Source organism: Diaphorina citri, unplaced genomic scaffold (genome assembly GCF_000475195.1).
Source record: "Diaphorina citri unplaced genomic scaffold, Diaci psyllid genome assembly version 1.1 scaffold703, whole genome shotgun sequence".
Classification (NCBI taxonomy): Eukaryota; Metazoa; Arthropoda; class Insecta; order Hemiptera; family Psyllidae; genus Diaphorina; species Diaphorina citri.
In genome coordinates, this window is record NW_007378136.1 from 1 (window position 1) to 26465 (window position 26465).

The 26465-nt window shown below is 37.8% G+C and overlaps 1 protein-coding gene across 1 annotated transcript in view; it reads right to left on the reverse strand.

Moving 5' to 3' along the window:
• Window positions 1-312: 312 nt before the first annotated feature.
• Window positions 313-26465, reverse strand: part of LOC103511333 (F-box/LRR-repeat protein 7) — a gene marked incomplete at its 3' end in the record, with an annotated part of 46828 nt that continues 20675 nt past the window's right edge. The window contains exons 2-7 of the mRNA XM_026825123.1: window positions 18018-18217; window positions 12895-13051; window positions 12334-12451; window positions 10974-11134; window positions 10296-10401; window positions 313-479 (exon numbers count right to left, since the gene is read on the reverse strand). Coding sequence (XP_026680924.1) covers window positions 313-479; window positions 10296-10401; window positions 10974-11134; window positions 12334-12451; window positions 12895-13051; window positions 18018-18217 — 909 coding nt within the window. The remainder of the gene's footprint in view (window positions 480-10295; window positions 10402-10973; window positions 11135-12333; window positions 12452-12894; window positions 13052-18017; window positions 18218-26465) is intronic.

Sequence of the window (26465 nt, forward strand, 5' to 3'; positions counted from 1 at the left end):
AAAAAACTGGATGCACATCAGAACTGACTAATCGTAATCAATTTCATTTTTCACTGTGAAAAGTGAAATTTAATCAGAAGGAAAGTGAAATGAAGTCACTTTTTTTTAAAACTTGTCTTTGCCATAATCGGAGATACTTACCTACCTGATCAATAAAAGTGGTGCGGTGAAAATCAATAAAACAATTCTTTCTCGATTTTCACGTGTATTGCGACGGGTAATCATTTGAAGTCTACTAGTGAAACTGCTTCACAAACAATAGCCTCATCTCTCAAAGAAAGAAAAATCGATAAAAAATATTGTGTTACTCACCGAATCGTTGAATCCGTTGAGTTGTCCAGCGCTGAGGAATCGCAGGTTAGGGATCCGGGTGAGCATTTCGATGAGACATTCGGATGACAAATCGGTGGCGGTGATGTCCAACTCTTGAATCGATGACTTCTCCCAGTCCACCTGCATCAGATATTCACTTTGCAAATCTGTGAAAAGGAAATTATCAAATCAAATCGAAAAAATCAAATCAATTCCGAACACAATTTCATGTCTTCTAACAGTTTCATCTGTCCATACACGGAGGGTTTTGAGTCAGCTATATGTGTGATACATTCCTATTGTGTATCATGCCCATGTTTAATTCACCGGGTATGGACTTGATATTCAAAGGTGATTTGAAAATCATGAATAAATTATTTGTGATAAAGCAGGGAGCTTTTTTTACAATTTTAGTGGGTATCACGGTATTGCTAAGTGCCTCTTTTACTACTGATAATTAGCCCTCTAAGGCCTTTTTAGAGTGGGAAATGATTGATGATTATCATAATAATTATCATTCATCATCAATCATTTCACACTCTAAAAAGGCCTTAGAGGGCAAAGTTAAAGGGCAGAAGAATACTCACTAGTTTGATTCATCAGAAGCGTCTTCAACCGTTTGCTCCGATGGAACAGCGTTTTCATGGTGGACCCGGTGACTTTGGAGCAGTAGTTGACCGCCAAACACTCCAACTAAAACCGAAAAAGATTTCATCATGTCGAAACTTGGCTTACAAATCACTCCCACACACCTAATCTGAGCGTACGACAGTGCACCAGGCAAAGTTTCTAGCAAGCACTCGTGTGTATCTTTACACGAACCGATTCAGCAGGTTTTTCTCACCTTCATAAAATGGGTTCTTCTAAAGATAAAGTTTTAGATACACATACATATTTAGATAAGGTGGATTTCACATCTAGACTGTAACTTGTAGTATACGGCAGTTTTCATGATGATGGCTACATAGTCTTATGGGCCTGTTCACACTTAAACTTGAAGTTTATTGCCTCAACATGAAAATTACCGTATAGTACAAGTTGCAGTCTAGATGTGAAATCCGCCTTAATGTTCATCCAAAGTTCAGTGCTCATAAATGAGAGCCAATCAACTTGGAAAGTTTGCCCAAGAAACTTCTTTACTTTAAACTCATTAGTGGATTTTTTTCAAGACTTAAATATCTAAAAGTAAAATAAATAATAATAAATAACTTCTCTATTCTTTCTTAGCTTGCTTAATTTGAAAAATCTCTATCTTCTAGCATTTCTTGCTTCTACTGAACTAGTTTCCTGCTTAGGTCACTTACTTTTTATGAGTTTAAATCCTGACCGGGGAAACCAGGTATTTAATCAGTTTTTCCACACTCACCTTATTACTACATCTCTGCAGTTGACTACTCTGGCCACACTGACAGGGGGTCTTTACCATCTTGGGACAGGGTGGACAAGGTCCCGGGTGACACAGCAGGAGACAAATATGACCACACGAGGGGACTAGCTCCTTATTACAATGTTCACCACAAGAGTGAGGCACTAGCCAGGGTTCAAATGGAGGGTCACGCTTGGCGCCGCAGAAACAGAGATAATGCTGAGGTACGTCCTTGTCGGAATACTCGGTACGGCATTTGGGACTGTTTGAAGGACAAGGATTTTTTTTTTTATGCCAGCCACTCATTATCAGGTAGACCTGACAGATACACGTGATCATGTGTACTTGATACCTAATGAGCACACACACACACAGTCAGGTAGAATTGACTCTATCAGGTATACCTGACACCTGATCAGGTCTACCTTTTTATGAGTGGCTGGCCTTAGAGGTTTAATAGACCAAACTCCAACAATGAATCTCTAATAAATGTTGTAATAACTTTTTTATCAACAACTTTTAGATTCCCAATATGACCCACAATCACCCTAAGTCACCAACCACCAAAAAAAAAAAAAAAAAACAAATAACCAAACGACCACTACACCACCGAGGTAGGTAGCGCCTTGACCACTACACCACCGAGGTAGGTAGCGCCTTGACCACTACACCACCGAGGTAGGTAGCGCCTTGACCACTACACCACCGAGGTAGGTAGCGCCTTGACCACTACACCACCGAGGTAGGTAGCGCCTTGACCACTACACCACCGAGGTAGGTATTCCATACCTCGGCTGGGATTGAACCCACGCCCTCCTGTTTACCAGGCGAGCGCCTTGACCACTACACCACCGAGGTAGGTACTACACCACCGAGGTAGGATATCTGAGGTTTTACTGAAATATGGTATGAAAAAATATTAATAAACAGTAATTATTACACTTTTTAATGTTGTTGATAATAAAATAAATATAGGAACGTATGATATCGTATAACAGTCGAGTTTTTTTACTTTCTATTACCCTTACGTATAGGGAACCTATACAAGGTAATGAGAAAGTATTGCAATCGGTCCAAATTTTCAAAATCCAACAACTTCTGGAATCTGGATGAGATGTCAGGAACAAATTTGCAAACAAGCATTCACAGGCATGTGCCAAAGATGTTACCAACTTGTTCTTGAAGTTCAGGCATGTTGGTAGTTTGGTGTCGTCATAAATTACATCAAACACATTTCCAATAACGTTTTAGACATATCGTTGCTACCTATAAAAACACAAGTGTTACTTTTTTTGCTGAAAAAAGTAGATAATACCTACCTACTTCGTAATCTACATCTCGCGGACACCTACACATAACTTTACTCTGACATTGTTGAGTTATATTCTAATACCTACCTGTTATCAATATCTCAAATTACCTTGAAGCTTGAACATGTGACAAACTTTCTTCTAACTTGCAGAAAACAAGAAAGTTCGCGCGATCCATAAAAAAACTTAACACTTTGGATTTTGCACTTTTAAAAAATGTATGACGTAATATCACAGAATAATAAACCCATCAAAATAATGAAAAACGATACTTTATGCTTATGTAATGACCTGATGTAAATAAAACACAATCAAAATTTTCATAAAATTATATCGAATATTTTATTAGCATTAATATCACCAAAATATTTGAAGATTCTAAAGTGATATCATTAATATTATGATGGTGTTTCGAAAACGAAAGTTGAAGTCTCATAATTAATGTAAGAAATTAGATATTGTCTTTAAAAATCTTGAAATGTGTAGGTAAATACACCTACTTAAAAACATAATGAAATCAGTAATATTTGCACAGACTTTACTGGCTATACCTACATGTTTCCTACATTATAAAATAAGATTCCTACATTATAAAATTTGTACATACTACATACTCGTATTGTAAATTAGGTAAGTATAAATATTATTTACTTATATTTCTTATTGTAAATTTTATTTATTTTTGACAACAAAACGGGCAAATAGGTGATAAATATTATCTACCATGGTACATAAATTACCTAAACAAAATACCTACTTGTCTAGACAATTTGGAAAGAAATTGCCAGAAAATATCAAGATCTCAAGTCGAACTGTCAGAACTATTCTTCCAATTCATAAAGAAACAAAAAACTTCCACTCTCATATCTTTCTTGAACGTAATTCTTCTTTCTGCCCAACAAAAAAATATGAAAGAGTTTTTTTCTGGAAAAAAAGACGCAGGAAATAGACTCAATATTTTTATTAGCATAAAAAGTGGCCCAATTACCTACTCTGATGTCGACTTGACATGCTTACATAATAAAGTTATGGATGTTTCATTGTATCTAAAGCGAGTTCTAAACAAATAAACGTTATTAAAACTTAATCTACTGAATAAAATATCAAGGTTCTTAATAGGACTTCATATTCGATTACGCGTAAAACATCTTTCAAATGTAATTCATCGGAACAATTAACGGACCGGAAACAATTAGGTCAGAACATCATATAAAATTACTATTAATCCTGTTATACTTCACATTTGAATGGATAATTTTATTATGAGACTAGAATTCAACATAAACACCTAAACATAAAGATCCGGATATCAATGGACTTCATATAAACATTCCAATCAAAGATATAAACAGTCCGGCGAAATACCAAAGTGGTGTCTTCATGAGAAGTGAAAATCTACTTGAGAACAAAAGTAGTCATACAAGTAGGTATAATTGACAGGAATAGAGAACCATAAAAGCTAATGTTGGAATCAGATGGTAGCAAGTTGTTACATCGATGTTAATTAATTATTGTTGTTATAGGAATCAGAGGAATTAATTGGTCCGTAGCTGTGCCCATGTTGTAACACTTCTTCAGGGAATCTTCTTGTCTTGAGACTTTTGCTCCGGACCTCCTTGTTGAGATGTTCTTTGCCGTTTACGTTCAGCGTAGACACTAAATTAGGAATTCTTCTCCTTGCGAAGCTATTCTTTGATGTTTACGTTCAGGATAAACACCGTGATAGTAGACAGGGACCGGGTACATGTAATGTTTGTGTTTGGTCTCGGTATGTTTGTGATGGTGGTGATAAACATCGTTGCCGATAACATGCAGGTTAGAGAGTACCTCGTGCACTAAGATCAGTAGATTGAGGATGACGAATAGTATGAAGTAGTAGTTCCACATTGTCATAACGCTAGATCTCACGAGTAGAATGAAACCTGGAAATACTGGACGTACGCTTTGACCAAATTAGGAACTTCTGAATAAAACTGTTAATGTAATGACATAATGCAGTGGAAATGGGCTCTTCATTACGTACTTTTCTATAAAGTAGGGAAGATTTTGAAGTAGATTCTGTGCCTGAAGGAATGTGATCATAGATTTTGTAGGAAAGCAGAGAAGATTTCGAATTGGGTTTGTCCTCTGAGATGGTGGGAATGTGGTCATAGATTTTGTAGGAAGATTTTAAAGGCTGTTCGCTCTCTTCAGCGAAAATATGTTCATTTGAAGATTTTCTTGGGATTTCGTCTTGTCTATTAAAGGAGGGAATGTGTTCAAAAATCTCATCTGATGATTTTTCAATGGAGATTTTCTCTTTATCAGACGGAATATGGTCAAATATTTTATAGGAAGATTTTGAAGGCGGTTTGGATTCTTTGTCGAAGAAGGTATCTTCGAATTTTTCATGGGAAGCAACTTTTTCGTGCTTGTCAGAGGGTTCAAATATTTCATCTGAAGACTTCTTTATGATGAAGTGTTTCTCTTTATCAAACGGGATATCGTCAAAGATTTTATAGGAAGATTTTGAATCCCACTTTGTTTCTTTATCAAAGAAAATATTATGGTCCGTATCTTCTTGGGAAGATTTTGGTTTTTCATTTCTGTCAGAAGGTTTGTCCTCGAATTTTTCGTCGAAAGATTTGATGATACCGTTCTCCTTTTCAAACGGAATATGGTCGAACATTTTATAGGAAGATTTTGAAGTCGGTTTGGTTTCTTTATCAATGAAAATGTGTTCATGGGAAGACTTTGTTTCCAATTCACCAGGGTTAAAATCACTTTCCATATGATCAAACTGGTCATCAGAGAATTTGATGATTGAGTTCTTCTCTTTACCATTTGGGACGTGGCTAAAGATTTTGTAGGAAGATTTTAAATTTGACATTGGTCCTTTTCCATAGAAAACGTGTTCTTCGGAAGATTTGGTTTGCGTTTCTTTATGTTTATCAAAGTCCAAAATTTCATTAGAAGCTTTTAGGTAAGTGCTTTTCTCGTGAAATGGAAGGTGGTCAAATATTTTGTAGGAAGATTTTGAATTCGTTTTGCTTTCTTCCTCTATCATAATATCTTGTGGAGGTTTTGAGTCCATTTCTTCGTGTTTATCAAATGGGATGTGCTCAAAAAGCTCTTCAGATTTCTTATCTTTGTCGTGTTTGATGCTTTCTTCCTCTATGATAATATCGTGTGGAGGTTTTGAGTCCATTTCTTCGTGTTTATCAAATGGGATGTGCTCAAAAAGCTCTTCAGATTTCTTATCTTTGTCGTGTTTGAATATTGCTTCGGTATATTTCGCATTTGATTTTTTACCACTGTCTCGTAGACCATTTTCGAAGATTTTATAGGAAGATGAAATTGGTTTATCACTGCCATTAGGAATGTGGTCATACAGTTTTAGTTGTGATTTGTAGAAGGGTTCTTTATATTTTCTAAATAGGATGTTTTCATGTTCATCAGGTTTTTCTTTCAAGCTCACATTCCTAATGGCAGTGAAAAACCAATTTCATCTTCCTATAAAATCTTTGAAAATGGTCTACGAGACAGTGGTAAAAAATCAAATGCGAAATATACCGAAGCAATATTCAAACACGACAAAGATAAGAAATCTGAAGAGCTTTTTGAGCACGTCCCATTTGATAAACACGAGGAAATGGACTCAAAACCTCCACACGATATTATCATAGAGGAAGAACCGAATTCAAAATCTTCCTACAAAATATTTGACCACCTTCCATTTCACGAGAAAAGCACTTACCTAAAAGCTTCTAATGAAATTTTTGAAGTCTACTAGTGAAACTGACTCACAAACAATAGCCTCATCTCTCAAAGAAAAATCGATAAAAAATATTGTGTTACTCACCGAATCGTTGAATCCGTTGAGTTGTCCAGCGCTGAGGAATCGCAGGTTAGGGATACTACAGATTTAGATTAGAATGATGGAATTGTGGACATCATTTGCCCAGAAAAAAAGACGCTTTGTGTTTCCTAGGATTTCTGAAAACTTAGAACTCCGTTTCTTCACTTACCTGATGAGGGCCAGCAAGGACTCAAGCGATCCGACATGAAGACCGGATACTTCTGGTCGTAGAGACACGCATTTCCACAAACGCGTGTCGTATGCGATCATGCGCCATTTCTTGCACACACGTGCCATCTGACAGATTTCCTTGTGACTAAGGTAGGAGAAGATGTGCAGGAGAACCTTGTCTGGAAGCTTTTCAATAGTCTGTGAAGAAGGAAGATTAGACACAGTCAGTCAGACAGTCGGAACATAAGACACAGTCAGTCAGACAGTCGGAACATAAGACACAGTCAGTCAGACAGTCGGAACACTTGTGACTAAGGTAGGAGAAAATGTGCAGGAGAACCTTGTCTGGAAGCTTTTCAATAGTCTGTGAAGAATAGAATAGAATATATTTTAATAGAATATAATGGCAGATTTCCTTGTGACTGAGATAGTAGAAAATGTGCAGGAGGACCTTGTCTGGAAGCTTTTCAATGTTCTGTGAAGAAGGAAGAGAAACAAGTTAGAATGAACGACCATTATGCGAGATATAGGAGAAAATGTGCAGGAGGACCTTGTCTGGAAGCTTTTCAATGTTCTGTGAAGAAGGAAGAGAAACAAGTTAGAATGAACGAACATTATGCCAGCTACTCACGCTCAGAAGTGTGACAGATCGTGGTCTCTAATACTCCAATAGTTGGAACGTGCGTGGTACAAAAAGCTTGAGACCTATTTCTGTCAGACCGTGAGAGGCCTAGGTTTCAAGTTTTTTCCGACCACACACGTTCCGACTCTGACAGGCCGCGTTCTGTCAGACAGTCTGGCATGAGTGGCAGGCATTAGAAATCAGTTGAATGATTCAATTAAACTTTTATTACAGCGGTAATACTCGAATCACAATCAACGCACGAGTTCCTAAGGGATCACTTACAAGGCAGGCGCGCTACCCTCCAAGCTAACTAAGGCTGACAGTCTTCTCTTTACGCTCACAGAGGTAAACCTTTCTTATGTACTCGTACTTATTATGAAATGTAAAGAGTTTCAAATTAGGGTTAACTAAGTAAGTACCTAATGTACTTGATTGTATATTAAGCATAGATACAGTAAAGTACCACGTAATGGAATGTATGAAAAGCTAATATTTCCCCAAGTCACTTTGCCAAAATGCCAAAACAGCTTCCAAAACATCCCACAACAATTACGCTGCTTCTCCTTAAATGAAAACTAATTTCCATGGGTACTCGTACTTATTATTAAATGTAAATAGTTTCAAATTATGGCTGACTAAGTAAGTAAGTACCTACTTGATTGTCTATTAAGCATAGATATACATAGATACAGTAAAGTACCACGTAATGGAATGTATGAAAAGCTAATATTACCCAAAGTCACTTTGCCAAAACAGCTTCCAAAACATCCAACAACAATTACGTTGCTTCTCCTTAAATGAAAACTAATTTCCATGCTATAACAGCAAGTGCACCTCCGTCTGATGCAGTTTTGGATAAAGCTCCCTTTCCCTCTTATTTTCCTTCCCTTTTCTCCCTTTCCCCCTTTCATCCTTCCCTTTTCCTACCCTATCATCCCTTTGTCCCCCTGATTCCTCCCTTTATCCCTTTCATCCTTCCCTTTTTTGTCTTCCGTTCCTCCCCATGCTCTTCAATTATTTCCTATTTCCCTCCTGTTTCCTTCCTTCTTCTTCTTCTTCTGATTCTCTCCTCCATTCCTCCCTTTCTGTTTCAATTTCTCCTTTCCATTCTTCGTCTTCTCTTATTCATTTTCCCTTTTCCCCTTCTCCCTTTTATTCCTAGGTACCTTTCTCTACCTCTAATTCCCTCTGATTTCCCTCCACTTCCTGAAATTCGGGATAATTACGTGTACCTTCCCCTTTTGGGAATACTTCCAAATGCAAAAAATTTCATCACAAATCAGTGATGTCCTGGTGGGTTTTTGCTTCCCCGTTTACCAAAAAAGTGGCGGAAGCTTTGTAATCATTTTTGGGAGTTTTAATGTCCCGTCTGTCTGTCCGCATTCCACAACCGGCTGTTTTTCCAAGCAAATGTCCTGGCATTTTCAAATTTCATCACAAATCAGTGATGTCCTGGTGGATTTTTGCTTCCCCGTTTACCAAAGAAGTGGCGGAAGCTTTGTAATCATTTTTGGGAGTTTTAATGTCCCGTCTGTCTGTCCGCATTCCACAACCGGCTGTTTTTCCAAGCAACAAATATCAGAACTATTCTTCCAATTCATAAAGAAACAAAAAACTTCCACTCTCATATCTTCCTTGAACGTAATTCTTCTTTCTGCCCACCTACTCCAATGAAGTAGGTACATGCATCTAAGTACTTACCTACCTACTTATTAGTAGATATAATATATAATAGGTACTAGAAAGCTAGAAAATTGACTTGAAATTTGAAGTCATGTAGGAATGGTGCCTTTCATGCTTTCAAGTTTATGTTAAGTAATAGGACAAATAAGTATGCCAGTTTGCAATTGAATTCGTGTGCCCGAAGTTCTACCTTGAGGCATGATATGGAAAAATAAGAAGTAAAAAATAAGGTGTTGTGTTTTTTCTCACCTATTAGATGCAGAATTTCCAGGCCGTTGATAAAGTTGTAGATTTTCCTCATGAACCCTTCCATGAAGATGACCTCAGAGAGACAGATGCATAGGTAACGCAGCTTGGTGGGAAATGCCTGCAAAATAATGGAAAAACTCAATTTTGGTGAAGCTAGAGAACATTTGAAGACTATCTGTGAGGCCAGCCATTCACTATCAGGTAGACCTGACAGATACACCTGATCAGGTATAAGTAGGTACTTGACACCTGATGAGCACACATACTATCAGCTAGACCTGATCGAGTGTACCTGTCGTCAGGTCTACCTAATAATGAGTGGCTGGCCTTAGATTGAGGGTATCTCAACTTTACTAACTTTAATGCCTCCTTTGCAGATGTCTAAACATGCAGATGCTAACGTCTAGAAAATAGCTTTCAATTCCGAACACAATTTCACGTCTTCTAACAGTTTCATTTGTCCATACACGGTGGGTTTTGAGTCAGCTATGTGTGATACATTCCTATTGTGTATCATACCCATGATTAATTCACCGGGTATGGACTTGATATTCAAAGGTGATTTGAAAATCATGAATTATTTGTGATAAAGCAGAGAGCTTTTTTTACAATTTTAGTGGGTATCACAGTATTGCTAACTTGCTAAGTGCCTCTTTTACTACTAATTATCATTCATCATCAATCATTTCACACTCTAAAAAGGCCTTAGAGGGCAAAGTTAAAGGGCAGAAGAATACTCACTAGTTTGATTCATCAGAAGCGTCTTCAACCGTTTGCTCCGATGGAACAGCGTTTTCATGGTGGACCCGGTGACTTTGGAGCAGTAGTTGACCGCCAAACACTCCAACTAAAACCGAAAAAGATTTCATCATGTCGAAACTTGGCTTACAAATCACTCCCACACACCTAATCTGAGCGTACGACAGTGCACCAGGCAAAGTTTCTAGCAAGCACTCATCTTTGGACAATCTTTACACGAACCGATTCAGCAGGTTTTTCTCACCTTCATAAAATGGTTCTTCTAAAGATAAAGTTTTAGATACATATTTAGATAAGGTGGATTTCACATCTAGACTGTAACTTGTAGTATACGGCAGTTTTCATGCCGTACTGGTCGCTACCTCGCTACTCGATTAAAGTAGCTACTCCATTGTCCTCACGAGGCTGAGTGCAACCCGAATTTCAAGCACAGAGCCGAAAAAAACCTCGGCCCCGCCGGTAATCGAACCCTTCTGCGTGCAAGCCTAGTGTGATACCCACTCGGCCACGGAGGTTGCTTGTTCTAACTAAAGCATTTTAATCTATATTATTGCTTACCGATATATGTTTTTGGATACTCAATTTATTTGGATACATTCTAAATTTTTAGAATGTGAGGAACTGAGGAGTACTGAGGAGGATAGGTAATTTTAATCTAACCTGGATACAGTTGGAGCTGAAAGCATCAATGTGGGAGTCATCAATGAAGTTAATGCCATACAGATTGATGACTCGAAGGTTGGGGGTGGCGCCCTTCAACTTGTGAACGTTGATGACTTCATAGATTTCTTCTTCCTCTTCCTCAACCTTCTCATACGTCCCTGGAAATGAGTGATCATTTTAATGGAAATTGTAAATTGATTTCTTTTAATGTGTGTAAAATGCAAGCAATTGACATGAGCCCATATTTCAATCCATCTTTTTAGATTGGTAATGCCGCCACTGGTCGCTACTCGATCAAAGTACCTACTGCATTGTCCTCAAGAGGCTGAGTGCACCCTCAACACTAAGCACAGAGCCGAAAAAACTTCGACTTTCGAAAAAAAAAAGGTAATTATCACAAGAAAAAACTTGTGATGACTATAATGAGAAGGAAGTAGATTTCATCAGAGTAGGTAGGTACTGCAAAAGCAAAATATTGACGGAGAAACCTTTGAAGATCTCCTCTTCCTCAACCTTCTCATACGTCCCTGGAAATGAGTGAACATTTTAATGAAAATTGTGAATTTATTCCTTTGAAAGTGTATAAAATGCAAGCAATCGACATGACATGAGCCCATATTTCAATCATCTTTTTACATTGGTAATGCCGCCACTGGTCGCCACTCGATCAAAGTACCTACTACATTGTCCTCAAGAGGCTGAGTGCACCCTGCACCCCCAACACTAAGCACAGAGCCAAAAAAACTTCGACTTTCGAAAAAAAAAGAAAAAAAAAGGTAATTATCACAAGAAAAAACTTGTGATGACTATAATGAGAAGGAAGTACCTAGATTTCATCAGAGTAGGTAGGTACTGCAAAAGCAAAATGTTGACGGAGAAACCTTTGAAGATCAAATTCATGAAATTAGTTGAAGAAATAAATTGCAACACAAGCAACATTGAAGATGTATTGGTATAAGGTTTCCACTGGCAAACATCAAAGAATATTGGAACATATGAGGTTAGTTGCATATACTTTCCTTAGTTGTTTGGAGTAGAAACTGTAGAAAGTTTTTCAATTCAATATGAAAAGTTCAGAAATTCAATACTCCAATGAAGTAGGTACATGCATCTAAGTACTTACCTACCTACTTATTAGTAGAATATAATATATAATAGGTACTAGAAAGCTAGAAAATTGACTTGAAATTTGAAGTCATGAAGGAATGGTGCCTTTCATGCTTTCAAGTTTATGTTAAGTAATAGGACAAATAAGTATGCCAGTTTGCAATTGAATTCGTGTGCCCGAAGTTCTACCTTGAGGCATGATATTGAAAAATAAGAAGTAAAAAAAATAAGGTGTTGTGGTTTTTCTCACCTATGAGATGCAGAATTTCCAGGCCGTTGATAAAGTTGTAGATTTTCCTCATGAACCCTTCCATGAAGATGACTTCAGATAGACAGATGCATAGGTAACGCAGCTTGGTGGGAAATGCCTGGAAAATAATGGAAAAACTCAATTTTGGTGAAGCTAGAGAACATTTGAAGCTTATCTGTGAGGCCAGCCATTCACTAATCACTATCAGGTAGACCTGACAGATACACCTGATCAGGTATAAGTACTTGACACCTGATGAGCACACATACTATCAGCTAGACCTGATTGAGTGTACCTGTCGTCAGGTCTACCTAATAATGAGTGGCTGGCCTAAGATTGAGGGTATCTCAACTTTACTAACTTTAATGCCTCCTTTGCAGATGTCTAAACATGCAGATGCTAACGTCTAGAAAAAAGCTTTCAGTCTAGTTGATAGAGGAGACAATAAGGGTAACCGATTTTTCCCCAGGATTGTTAGTTATGGTGGGGGAATCATGTTTGAGACCTCGAAATTTGAGTTGATGACTTTTAGCGACAGAAGAATCGCAAAAAACGGCTTACCTGAAGCTCGCTGAAGTCATGCAGTTGCATAGCCGTACTGAAGTCCAGCAGGAGGTGGGTCAAATTGGGACACTTGTTGGCCAACTCATGCAACACTGTGTGAGTAATCAGCTCAATAGGCAGCTCGATATAGCGGAGTGACGGCCCAAAGCGGATGCTGCCGAAAAAAGTGGAAAACATTACGCAAAGGGGTTGTTATAAGTTCTTGGAGACATAATTGCTCCTTGAGGTAAGTTTATTTTTTTTTATTTTTTAACAAGATAGGTACATATTATGGGATAAAGTTGTCGTCAAGGGAAAATTATACCCCAAAGTACGGTGTAGATTTGTTAAAAGATAAGTTGTTAGGATTTTAAATTGTTTTTGGGGCCCTTAAAACCTCCACAAGCTTTATTCAGATCAATGAATATTTTGTTTGGAGTGGAATTTGTTAAAATTTTGATTTTCTACGGAAGGTTGAAATCTACTTGTTTCAAATATTCCAAAAATGGTATACTCCTAAACTGGTTTATCTCTTTCACAGATCAAATCTGTGCTCTCAAACAAAGTATCTACAAATCCAGTTACATAGGCACATAGATTGTACCAGATCTGTGGTTATGGTTAGTACTCGTTACTTTATTACCAACGATCTCATAAAGGTTCATAACTAGTCATGATAACAATGATTACCAAAAAATTGTGTCACAGACGTAACAGAAGAATAGACATTACGTTCGGACGTGTTACGGGATTTCTGGTAATTCTGGTTCAAGATGAAGACGGACCTACGTGATTTACAGAAACTGGTTGCTGACAACTGACTTTGTATGAAAGAGTCGCATAATTTTTTATCGAAAATTATTTTCATATGAAAATAAATAGCGAGTTTTTACAATCAAAATGAGCGTCCAATCAACTGAACTTTTTAACGTTATTTGACGAAAAATCGTTTCTGCGCAGAAACGCGTTTGGGTCAACTTACGTTTTATGTTTCAATTATCGTCACGTAAGTTTATAGCAGTGCAAAGACTCTCTAATTTGAAACCACACTACTCCACTGAAAGTTAGTGGGGGCGAATTTAATTATTCAGCCGTTTAGACAATTTAGAAGCATATGGCCATGGTCTAAATTATTCATAGCTCCTTCTTCTCTTGAGATGGGTGAGCAGGTTGTGCTTTGACCTCAAGACGGACCGGTAGGGCATTGTTGGGAATGGTTTGTGGAGAGAAGAAGGATATGGATAGATTCCAGAAAAGATATATTATGTAGAATGAAGCATTAGTACTACTAGACTGGGTGAGACAGATAGTGCCTTTATTTCATCAGTACAGTCAAACCTGTCCGATTGAGAATCCAAGGGACTAGCAATTTTTTTCTCTTTATCCAGGTTTCCCATTTAGAGGAATCCCAACAGACAGGTTCGACAGTATTTAGAACCGCTATATATTATTTGGTATAAATATGTTGCCTGGAGGCCCCCTTTTTCAATAGTGAGTTGTGAATTCAGGGGGATAAAGCAAGATATATTTAGCATATATACTCGTAATCATATATGACTACATTAGGGCCCCCAAAATCTCCGTGCGAGGCCCCTAAATGCCCCTCAACCTCTCTAGAGCGTTCACCACAAAACTTACCGTTCCTGCAAACGGACTCCGCAGAACTCCTGTTCCATCATCAATGTAAACTTGTGATGACTCAAGAGCAAGTTGTGTCCACACCTGATGACCCGAAGATTAAGCCTCATCCAGAAAAATAGAGGCCAGGGTTGATTTTTCAGTGGAACAATAATTTAGGATGATGATGATGATTTTTTTTTTTTTTTTACATTTTTTCGGGGGATTTTGAAACGAGAAATGATCAGTGAAAGGTTGGATGTCAGTATGACAAATAGTTACTTAAAATTGGTCCCTATTCCTGATCATATTAGGTAGGTACCTACCTATTAGGTATGTAGATGTACCTAGATGTCCTAGATAAATTACAGGAACACAATTTTGACTAAAAGGTAAGCACTGACACTGTTTTCCTGTCATGCCTGGTATCGAACTCAGGCCCTTCTGCTCAAAATTTGCTTTTAAGATAATCTCTCTTTCTTTCTCTTTCTCTCTCTCTCTCTCTCTCTCTCTCTCTCTCCCTCGCCTCCAGGATTGTTGAGGGGTGGTTTTGGGTTATACTTATAAAATTCCATTTAATAAATGAGCTTTTTTCAGTCCATCAGAGGGGTGGTTTTGGGTTATACTTATAAAATTCCATTTAATAAATGAGCTTTTTTCAGTCCATCATCAAGCAAGAACCTCGCGGTGCCTACTTCCTACTAAAGCGAGCAAAACCCTGATTTCCACAACAAATGAAAAAATAAAGTAATAGTAATAATTGTGAATAGTAATATAAACGTGAATAGAAATAAAGAACAAATGATAAACGCTATCGATACTGACATCTCCTTCCATACTGATCAATTAGAAAACAAATCCGACTTTATCAAACACAATTAAAAATCCACTAAACCCTTTCACCTTTCCATTCTTTCCCTTTCTCTCCCTAACATTTCTTCCCTTCTCCTTTGCATACCTCTGTTTATATTTATTTTCCCTTCCTATCTTCTCCCTCCAATTCCCCTCTTTCTCCCCTCCATTTCTCTCCTTCTTCCTTTCATTCTCCCCTTCTCCCCCTCCCTCTCCCCCCCCTCAACCTCCACGATTGCATATCCCATGCATATGTGGATAATTGGGTCATTTTCGAGCGTATTAAAAAGTCGTTTCACTTTTCCAGAGAGCGGATTTCGGGATAATGGTTAATGAAAGTGTCTTTTGGGGGGAGAAAAAGGTCAACTTTGTTAAACTTCAATGAATATTCAACAAAAATGTTCTCAATAAATAGGTAGATATTTTTATTTGCAATGAAAAAAAAAAGTTATAAAAAATGTTTTGTAAAAATGTTCTAAAAAATGTGTTTGTAAAAATGTTCTAGAGTTTGTTTTATGCAAATAAAATGTACACGTAAACCAGGAGAAGCACAAAAAATAAATACAGAAACACAAACGTTGTAAAGTTCACTTTGTGCATTTAATTAGTCCGGGTTGGCCTTTGAATGGAGTCATTATTTTATTTACTTTATAATTTTTTATATCATTTTATTAGGTAGGTACCTACTGGTATTCCTGGGATCTAGCACAGGGGAGCGTGTTGAGGACGAGATTTTTCGAGAAAAATCCCATGACAACAGTAGGGGGATGGGATTTTATTTTTCTGAAAAACGTTTGCCAAAGTTAACCCTTTTGAACAAACTTTGGTATGTAGTTTTTTTTATATCAAACTCGGGTAGTTTTTGAGCAATTTATGAATAAAGGAATTGAGTTCTGCGTTTAGATTAGACAAAATCTAAGATGGCATCTACTCGTGCCCAATATTGACAAGATAGATAATACAGACCTACTACCTACATTTCTCCGTTACCAAATACTCCACATAGGGTTAAAATACAAGGTAGGTAGGTAGGTAATCTAAATTTCAAATTCAGCACCCTCTTCGACCTGCCTACCCTGCAAAAAAAAAAAAAAAAAAATTCCAAGCAAATGTAATCACTCAGGTCTGAATCCAATATGGAGGACGAAATTTAATTTTCACTAAAATTTTAGGGCCGCCCATGTCTCAAAAAATGACAAGTAGCCGTCCAAACTCCCAACAGCGATCAAATTTTCCTCCCAAGAAGTCCAATTTTGATAAATTTTTGGGGTTGTCCTATCCTCATAACCGTCTTTCAGGTCCTCCAAATGAGGCCGAATTGGCACATAGATTGTACCAGATCTGTGGTTATGGTTAGTACTCGTTACTTTATTACCAACGATCTCATAAAGGTTCATAACTAGTCATGATAACAATGATTACCAAAAAATTGTGTCACAGACGTAACCGAAGAATAGACATTACGTTCGGACGTGTTACGGGATTTCTGGTAATTCCGGTTCAAGATGAAGACGGACCTACGTGATTTACAGAAACTGGTTGCTGACAACTGACTTTGTATGAAAGAGTCGCATAATTTTTTATCAAGATTCCCCAAAATAGCCGAGAAATACACAAACTGGGTCGCCAAACCGCCGAATATTGCCAAATTTGTCTCTCCATGCGTCAAAATCTAAGACGACTCTCCCAAAAAATGGAAAGCAACTTTCTTTCAACAATTTTGACATAAAGTGTGATATAATAATGTAGTTTGGTCACTGTTTCAGCTTTAGGTGGCGTAGATGGTCCGATTACAAAATTTGATTTACACGAAACTAGGAAAACCGGATGCGATCTAAACCAGATTGGTTTGTTTGGGTGGTTTCCAGACAGTTAGGTCTTTAGGGTAAACCGAATCAGTCGGTCAGTACGGTGTGTGGTTTTCAAACATAAAGGTGAACGAGAACGAGTTATCTAATGGAGCAGTTGCATTTGGGTAAAAAAAAAAATATTAATAAAAGGTCGATTCCTACGTAGAAAGTTGTGAAAAATCCAAATCTGAGGTCAAAACTCCGAAAAAGCAACTTTGAAATTTTTCAAAATCGGGAAATGGGTGGAAAGATCCGTTTTAGGGTCCCCTGATTCCAAAAAGTATACATATGGACGACAGATTTAGATTAGAATGATGGAATTGTGGACATCATTTGCCCAGAAAAAAAAGACGCCTTGTGTTTCCTAGGATTTCTGAAAACTCGGAATTCCGTTTCTTCACTTACCTGATGAGGGCCAGCAAGGACTCAAGCGATCCGACATGAAGACCGGATACTTCTGGTCGTAGAGACTTATAAACACACACACGGAGCAGAGCGAGGACTCGACGTCCGTATCGTATGGTTGTTTACACGGAACTTTATATGGGTAAAAATTATTAATAAAAGGTCAATTCCTACGTAAAAAGTTGTGAAAAATCCAAATCTGAGGTCAAAACTTCGAAAAAGCAACTTTGAAAATTTTCAAAATTGGGAAATGGGTGGAAAAATCCGTTTTAGGGTCCCCTGATTCCAAAAAGTATATGTAGGTACTACAGATTTAGATTAGAATGATGGAATTGTGGACATCCTTTGCCCAGAAAAAAAAGACGCCTTGTGTTTCCTAGGATTTCTGAAAACTTGGAATTCCGTTTCTTCACTTACCTGATGAGGGCCAGCAAGGACTCAAGCGATCCGACATGAAGACCGGATACTTCTGGTCGTAGAGACACGCATTTCCACAAACGCGTGTCGTATGCGATCATGCGCCATTTCTTGCACACGCGCGCCATCTGACAGATTTCTTTGTGACTAAGGTAGGAGAAAATGTGCAGGAGAACCTTGTCTGGAAGCTTTTCAATAGTCTGTGAAGAATAGAATAGAATATATTTTAATAGAATAGAATGGCAGATTTCCTTGTGACCGAGATATAGGAGAAAATGTGCAGGAGGACCTTGTCTGGAAGCTTTTCAATGTTCTGTGAAGAAGGAAGAGAAACAAGTTAGAATGAACGAACATTATGCCAGCTACTCACGCTCAGAAGTGTGACAGATCGTGGTCTCTAATACTCCAATAGTTGGAACGTGCGTGGTACAAAAAGCTTGAGACCTATTTCTGTCAGACCGTGAGAGGCCTAGGTTTCAAGTTTTTTCCGACCACACACGTTCCGACTCTGACAGGCCGCGTTCTGTCAGACAGTCTGGCATGAGTGGCAGGCATTAGAAATCAGTTGAATGATTCAATTAAACTTTTATTACAGCGGTAATACTCGAATCACAATCAACGCACGAGTTCCTAAGGGATCACTTACAAGGCAGGCGCGCTACCCTCCAAGCTAACTAAGGCTGACAGTCTTCTCTTTACGCTCACAGAGGTAAACCTTTCTTATGTAGGTACTCGTACTTATTATTAAATGTAAATAGTTTCAAATTATGGCTGACTAAGTAAGTAAGTACCTACTTGATTGTCTATTAAGCATAGATATACATAGATACAGTAAAGTACCACGTAATGGAATGTATGAAAAGCTAATATTCCCCAAAGTCACTTTGCCAAAATGCCAAAACAGCTTCCAAAACATCCCACAACAATTACGCTGCTTCTCCTTAAATGAAAACTAATTTCCATGCTATAACAGCAAGTGCACCTCCGTCTGATGCAGTTTTGGATAAAGCTCCCTTTCCCTCTTATTTTCCTTCCCTTTTCTCCCTTTCCCCCTTTCATCCTTCCCTTTTCCTACCCTATCATCCCTTTGTCCCTCTGATTCCTCCCTTTATCCCTTTCATCCTTCCGCTTTTTGTCTTCCATTCCTCCCCATGCTCTTCAATTATTTCCTATTTCCCTCCTGTTTCCTTCCTTCTTCTTCTTCTTCTGATTCTCTCCTCCATTCCTCCCTTTCTGTTTCAATTTCTCCTTTCCATTCTTCGTCTTCTCTTATTCATTTTCCCTTTTCCCCTTCTCCCTTTTATTCCTAGGTACCTTTCTCTACTAAATTTCTTCCTTTCCCTCTTTCATTCTTCCCTTTCTATCTCCCTTTCACCTTTCCATTCTTTCCCTTTCTCTCCCTAACATTTCTTCCCTTCTCCTTTGCATACCTCTGTTTATATTTATTTTCCCTTCCTATCTTCTCCCTCCAATTCCCCTCTTTCTCCCCTCCATTTCTCTCCTTCTTCCTTTCATTCTCCCCTTCTCCCTTTCCCCCTCCCTCTCCTCCCCCTCAACCTCCACGATTGCATATCCCATGCATATGTGGGTAATTGGGTCATTTTCGAGCGTATTAAAAAGTCGTTTCACTTTTCCAGAGAGCGGATTTCGGGATAATGGTTAATGAAAGTGTCTTTTCCCTATTATCCTTCCCTTACTACGCTTTCCTTCCCTTATTCCTTTTTTTCTCTCTCTTTACTCTTTCCTTCCTTCCCTCACTGCTTTTTCCTTCCCTTAAATACTGTTTTTTTTTTTAATGTGTGATGCTGAAAGTCACATTACGTGCGGTTTTTACGACTGGATTTTGTGGCTTTGGAGGAAACCATTAAGTAATGTTTTTCGTAGGAAATAGGAACTTAGGAAGCTACATGTCATATGTGTATACTTTGGGTTTGGGGAGATGATGCTTAGAAGGGCGAATCTGTGCTCCGTGTACATTTTGTTTTGGTTTTAAAGTGCAAGAGGCCAGCCAGACCTGGGGTGGATGCTCCAAATTTTTGAAGTCCAGCCTACAGTGAAGGAACAAAATAATACCCTGAGGGGTGGGGTGGGGCGAGGCCCCTGGTCCCCCTTAAAAACGGTCCTCAGGCTAGTAGCTGAACTAGTGGACTGCCTTCTGCCCTCGTATAATCCTGCTATTAAGGTATATCCTCCCATGGTCGACCGGCCGTCGATCGATGTCGACTGAATCGTCCACACTGCCTCGACAACTCTCCGATCGAACGTTTTTACACACCTTTACATCTCTCAAACTCTCAAAATAGTCCAGCTATCAAATTTCTTGAAAATGGTCGAAACCTCGATAGGATTCGATGCAGCGGTCGGTATTTGAACCCTCAATCTCCTCATTCCTATCAAACCAGCTCTTCACGGATCATCGAAACATTTGAATTTGAAAACCATTCATGTTAAACTAATGTTCTACATTGAGTTCTCACTTAGATGGGGCTGTTTTTACTGTCTATTACTCTATTAGTCCCGAGGGGAGCGCTCAGCTCCCCATATTAAACACAGAGCTGTATAGGTTCCTACAGAACGAATTTGGCACCAGTCCCATATTGAAATGAGCCAGCGAGATGAGAATGAGAGAGGAGAAGAAGGAGGAGAAGAAAAAGAAGAGAAAACGGAGAAGAAGAAGAAGAAGAAGAAGAGGAAGAAGAAGAAGAATAAGAAGAAGAGGAAGAGGAAGAAGAGGAAGAAGAAGAAGAGGAAGAGGAAGAAGAAGAGGGAGAGGAAGAGGAAGAGGGAGAGGAAGAGGAAGAGGAAGAAGAAGAGGAAGAAGAAGAAGAAGAATAAAAAAAGAGAGGAGGGCAGCAGAAATAAAAGAGAAGACGAAGACGAGGAAGATAATAAAAGAAAAGAGGAGAAGAATAAGAGAATAGAAACGAAATGGAGGGAAAGGAGAAGAGGAGAAATAATAGATGAAAAGAAGGAGAAGAAGGAGAAACGAAAGAGATGAAAAGAAGAGAAGGGGAGGAGGAGAAGAAGAAGAAGAAGAAAAGGAGGAGGAGTAGAGGATGGAGTCAAAGAACTAAAGAAGGCTTTTAAAGAAGAGCCAAGGGACTCTGATGAAATTAATGTTGGAATGTATTGCTCTGAGATTTGTTTCAACCGAAATATATAGGTAATTTAATGTTACGTATTCTCCCAAGACAATCCTCTTAGCTACACTGTAAATGCTACTCTCACTACCAGTTCTGTTTTTCTGTAAACTGTAAAACTCACTCAGAAAAAAAGGGCCCAGCCGATATTTTCAGAAAATAATGAAATTTCGCCCATTAAATTGTAGGCCTCTTTTCACCATTGTAGTCCCAATAAACCCCCTCTTTTGGAGTGAGTCTTACAATTTACTGAATCACTAGTGACAGTTCTCACTAGTTATGTAGGTATCTTCAACCGTTCTAGCTATATCTTTGTGTGTATTATTATCTTTGTAAGAGAAATAATACCAGATAATAGCAACGTATTCAGAGCACGTAGGGATAGATTTCTGCTGAAAATTGTAAGATACCTCTACGTAGGGACTTGTAATTACAATTCACATGGCTAAATAATTAATGCATGATGTAGGGTTGAGTTGTAGGGCCATTTGTTTTACCTCCGGTGTGGCTGGAGTTCAGTATCTATCTATTAAGAGATGTAGGCATAGCAGTGGCGAAGCGTGAATGTAATACTTGTTTTGAAGTATTACATTTATGTTTCGTGGTACACAAAGGAAGTTTTTTCATTGGATTTTTATACGACCCCGAGAACGGTCCTTTTTCAAGTGATCAAGTCTTGGAGGATGAAGGGAAACGGAGGAATCAAAAATCTCTTTTTTGATGAAGCCAAAAAAGTGCAGAAAAACAGAGTTGGCGTGAAAAACACGGATTTTTGGTACAGCTGGAAAGGAAATTTTCGCCTTCACATATTTAACAGAGTGGAAATAAGTTTCTCTATTTCCCCTTCATAGTAGATCCATGGAACCACTAAATTTATTTTCATATGAAAATAAATATCGAGTTTTTACAATCAAAATGAGCGTCCCATCATCTGAACTTTTTAACGTTATTGGACGAAAAATCGTTTCTGCGCAGAAACGCGTTTGGGTCAACTTACGTTTTACGTTTCAATTATCGTCACGTAAGTTTATAGCAGTGCAAAGACTCTCTAATTTGAAACCACCCTACTCCACTGAAAGTTAGTGGGGGTGAATTTAATTATTCAGCCGTTTAGACAATTTAGAAGCATATGGCCATGGTCTAAATTATTCATAGCTCCTTCTTCTCTTGAGATGGGTTGGGTCAAATTGGGACACTTGTTGGCCAACTCATGCAACACTGTGTGAGTGATCAGCTCAATAGGCAGCTCGATATAGCGGAGTGACGGCCCAAAGCGGATGCTGCCGAAAAAAATTGGAAAACATTACGCAAAGGGTAGTTATAGGTTCTTGGAGACAAAATTGCTCCTTGAGGTAAGTTTTTTTTTTATTATTATTTAACAAGATAGGTACATATTATGGGATAATGTTGTCTTCAAGGGAAAATTATACCCCAAAGTACGGTGTAGATTTGTTAAAAGATACCTATGTTGTTAGGATTTTAAATTGTTTTTGGGGCCCTTAAAACCTCCACAAGCTTTATTCAGATCAATGAATGTTTTGTTTGGAGTGGAATTTGTCAAAATTTGGATTTTCTACGGAAGGTTGAAATCTACTTGTTCCAAAAATTGTATACTCCTAAACTGGTTTATCTCTTTCACAGATCAAATCTGTGCTCTCAAACAAAGTATCTACAAATCCAGTTACATAGGCACATATAATTTATTTGGACACATATTAAATTTTTAGAATGTGAGGAGTACTGAGGAGGATAGGTAATTTTAATCTAACCTGGATACAGTTGGAGCTGAAAGCATCAATGTGGGAGTCCTTCGGTTAAAGTTTGGTTGAAACGTAGGTACCTATTTATGTTTGTTAGAGGACGACAATAAAAATCCCATGTAATTTCACTCGTCCTCAGGGTATTTTTTTTAATGGTGGGATTTATAGCAAAATTCCCACAAAAATCTCGTCCTCAACACGCTCCCCTGTGCCAGATCCGTATTCCTGCAGGTTCCTGTCTTTGAAGGCTTGAAGGGAATATAAAGGGAGAATAATGGCGGTTTAAATATTCCAAATGCGTTGGTACCTATTATTATACTTTGTTATTTAGGTAAATATGTTGGTATTTTTATTTGTATATAAGACTGGGATTTGTCAGTAGGTATAGGTATATGCGTTTAATTGGGTATGTTGGAAGCAGGTAGGTACCTCCTTTTTTAGAGGGCTCATTTTGCTCATAAAAATTTGCCTTTTTTTTCATTATTATTAATTCTTAATTATCTTTGGTATATACCTATACTACCTACATTAGAAATGAAATTAATAAAATAGGTACCTAATAAAAATATTATTTTCCTGTTTTTTTTTTTTTTTTTTTTATTCCCCCCAGAGAGGGGGGGGGGAAGAGGTTTTTTTCCCTAGTAAAACCGGTAGTTTGGTTATCCCTACTGGGACCAAATTTTATAAAAAAAATCGTCAATTTACAGGGCAGTACAAAAAAGGAGTTAGAACATAAAACAAAACGAAACCCTATGGAAACTATTCGACTATTGACACTACTGCACAAGACAAATATTATAGTCATCCAATAAATCTGACAATGTCATTTGAAAATTTTAGCATTGAGCTTTTCCAAAAGCTACCTTTAATAAACTTGCACTGTTGCACTGCCTAGGTATCACCAAACCACCACTGTATTAGGTATCACCAAAACACGCTTTTGAAAAATATTTGAAATTTCCTCAGACACAATTTAGATGTAAACATAGTTTAGAATTAATTCGAAATTAACTACATTAAAAAAAAATAATATATGAGAAAAAAACTGGATGCACATCAGAACTGACTAATCGTAATCAATTTCATTTTTCACTGTGAAAAGTGAAATTTAATCAGAAGGAAAGTGATTATAAAAAAAAATCGTCAATTTACAGGGCAGTACAAAAAAGGAGTTAGAACATAAAAAAAAACGAAACCCTATGGAAACTGTTCGACTATTAACAGTACTGCACAAGACAAATAATTTATTATAGTCATCCAACAAACCTGACAATGTCATTTGAAAATTTTAGCACTGAGCTTTTCCAAAAGCTATTTAATAAACTTGCACTGTTGCACTGCCTAGATATTAGGTATCACCAAAACATGCTTTTGAAAAATATATGAAATTTCCTCAGACACAATTTAGATGTAAACATAGTTTAGAATTAATTCGAAATTAACTACTTTAAAAAATTAATATATCAGAAAAAACTGGATGCACATCAGAACTGACTAATCGTAATCAATTTCATTTTTCACTGTGAAAAGTGAAATTTAATCAGAAGGAAAGTGAAATGAAGTCACTTTTTTAAAACTTGTCTTTGCCATAATCGGAGATACTTACCTACCAGATCAATAAAAGTGGTGCGGTGAAAATCAATAAAACAATTCTTTCTCAATTTTCACGTGTATTGCGACGGGTAATCATTAGAAGTCTACTATAGTGAAACTGCCTCACAAACAATAGCCTCATCTCTCAAAGAAAAATTGATAAAAAATATTGTGTTACTCACCGAATCGTTAAATCCGTTGAGTTGTCCAGCGCTGAGGAATCGCAGGTTAGGGATCCGGGTGAGCATTTCGATGAGACATTCGGATGACAAATCGGTGGCGGTGATGTCCAACTCTTGAATCGATGACTTCTCCCAGTCCACCTGCATCAGATATTCGCTTTGCAAATCTGTGAAAAGGAAATTATCAAATCAAATCGAAAAAATCAAATCAAATCACAATTCCGAACACAATTTCATGTCTTCTAACAGATTCATTTGTCCATACACGGTGGGTTTTGAGACAGCTATGTGTGATACATTCCTATTGTGTATCATGGCCATGTTTAATTCACCGGGTATGGACTTGATATTCAAAGGTGATTTGAAAATCATTAATTATTTGTGATAAAGTAGAGAGCTTTTTTTTACAATTTTAGTGGGTATCACAGTATTGCTAAGTGCCTCTTTTACTACTAATTATCATTCATCATCAATCATTTCACAATCTAAAAAGGCCTTAGAGGGCAAAGTTGAAGAGCAGAAGAATACTCACTAGTTTGATTCATCAGAAGCGTCTTCAACCGTTTGCTCCGATGGAACAGCGTTTTCATGGTGGACCCGGTGACCTTGGAGCAGTAGTTGACCGCCAAACACTCCAACTAAAACCGAAAAAGATTTCATTAGGTCGAACCTTTTGGCTTACAAATCACTCCCACACACCTAATCTGAGCGTACGACAGTGCACCAGGCAAAGTTTCTAGCAAGCACTCGTGTGTATCTTTACACGAACCGATTCAGCAGGTTTTTCTCACCTTCATAAAATGGGTTCTTCTAAAGATAAAGTTTTAGATACACATACATATTTAGATAAGGTGGATTTCACATCTAGACTGTAACTTGTAGTATACGGCAGTTTTCATGTTGAGGGCTAGATAGTCTTATGGGCCTGTTCACACTTAAACTTAAAGTTCAAGTGTGAACAGGCCCATAAGACTATGTAGCCATCAACAACAGTCGGAATGTGTGTGGCGAAAAAAGCTTGAGAAACGGGTCTCTCAGTAGTCTGTGAAGAAAAGAAGACAAACAATTTAGAATAGACGACTATTATGCCAGCCTCTCATGCTCAGAGAGTCTGCCAGATCTGATATGGTGGAACATGTATGGGGAAAAAGCCTGAGACCAAGGTCTGTTAGACCGTGAGAGGCCTAGGTCTCAAGCTTATTCCGCCACACACGTTTTGACTCTCTGACAGACCTCGTTCTGTCCAATCCGTTTGGGAAAAAGCGTGCTGCTTGAAAAGCTTGAAGAGAGGAAATAAGAAAATGAAACGAGGGTCTTTTGTTTCTGATTTGAAATACATACATACATATAGGCACTACCAATACAATTTCATTTATTTGTATGGAAACCTGAAATTGACAACAATGAACAGAGTATAAAACGGCTCACAAATATAATAAGCTGAGAGTCACAGACTTCTCTTTACATTCACATAGGTATAGGTAAATCGTTCTTATGTACCTACAACCTACATATTATTATGTAAAGAGTTTCAAATAAGGGTTAACTAAGTAAGTACCTAATGTACTTGATTGTATATTAAGCATAGATATACATAGATACAGTAAAGTAACACGTAATGGAATGTATGAAAAGCTAATATTCCCCCAAGTCACTTTGCCAAAACAGCTTCCAAAACATCCCACAATAATTACGCTGCTTCTCCTTAAATGAAAACTAATTTCCATGCTATAACAGCAAGTGCACCTCCGTCTGATGCAGTTTTGGATAAAG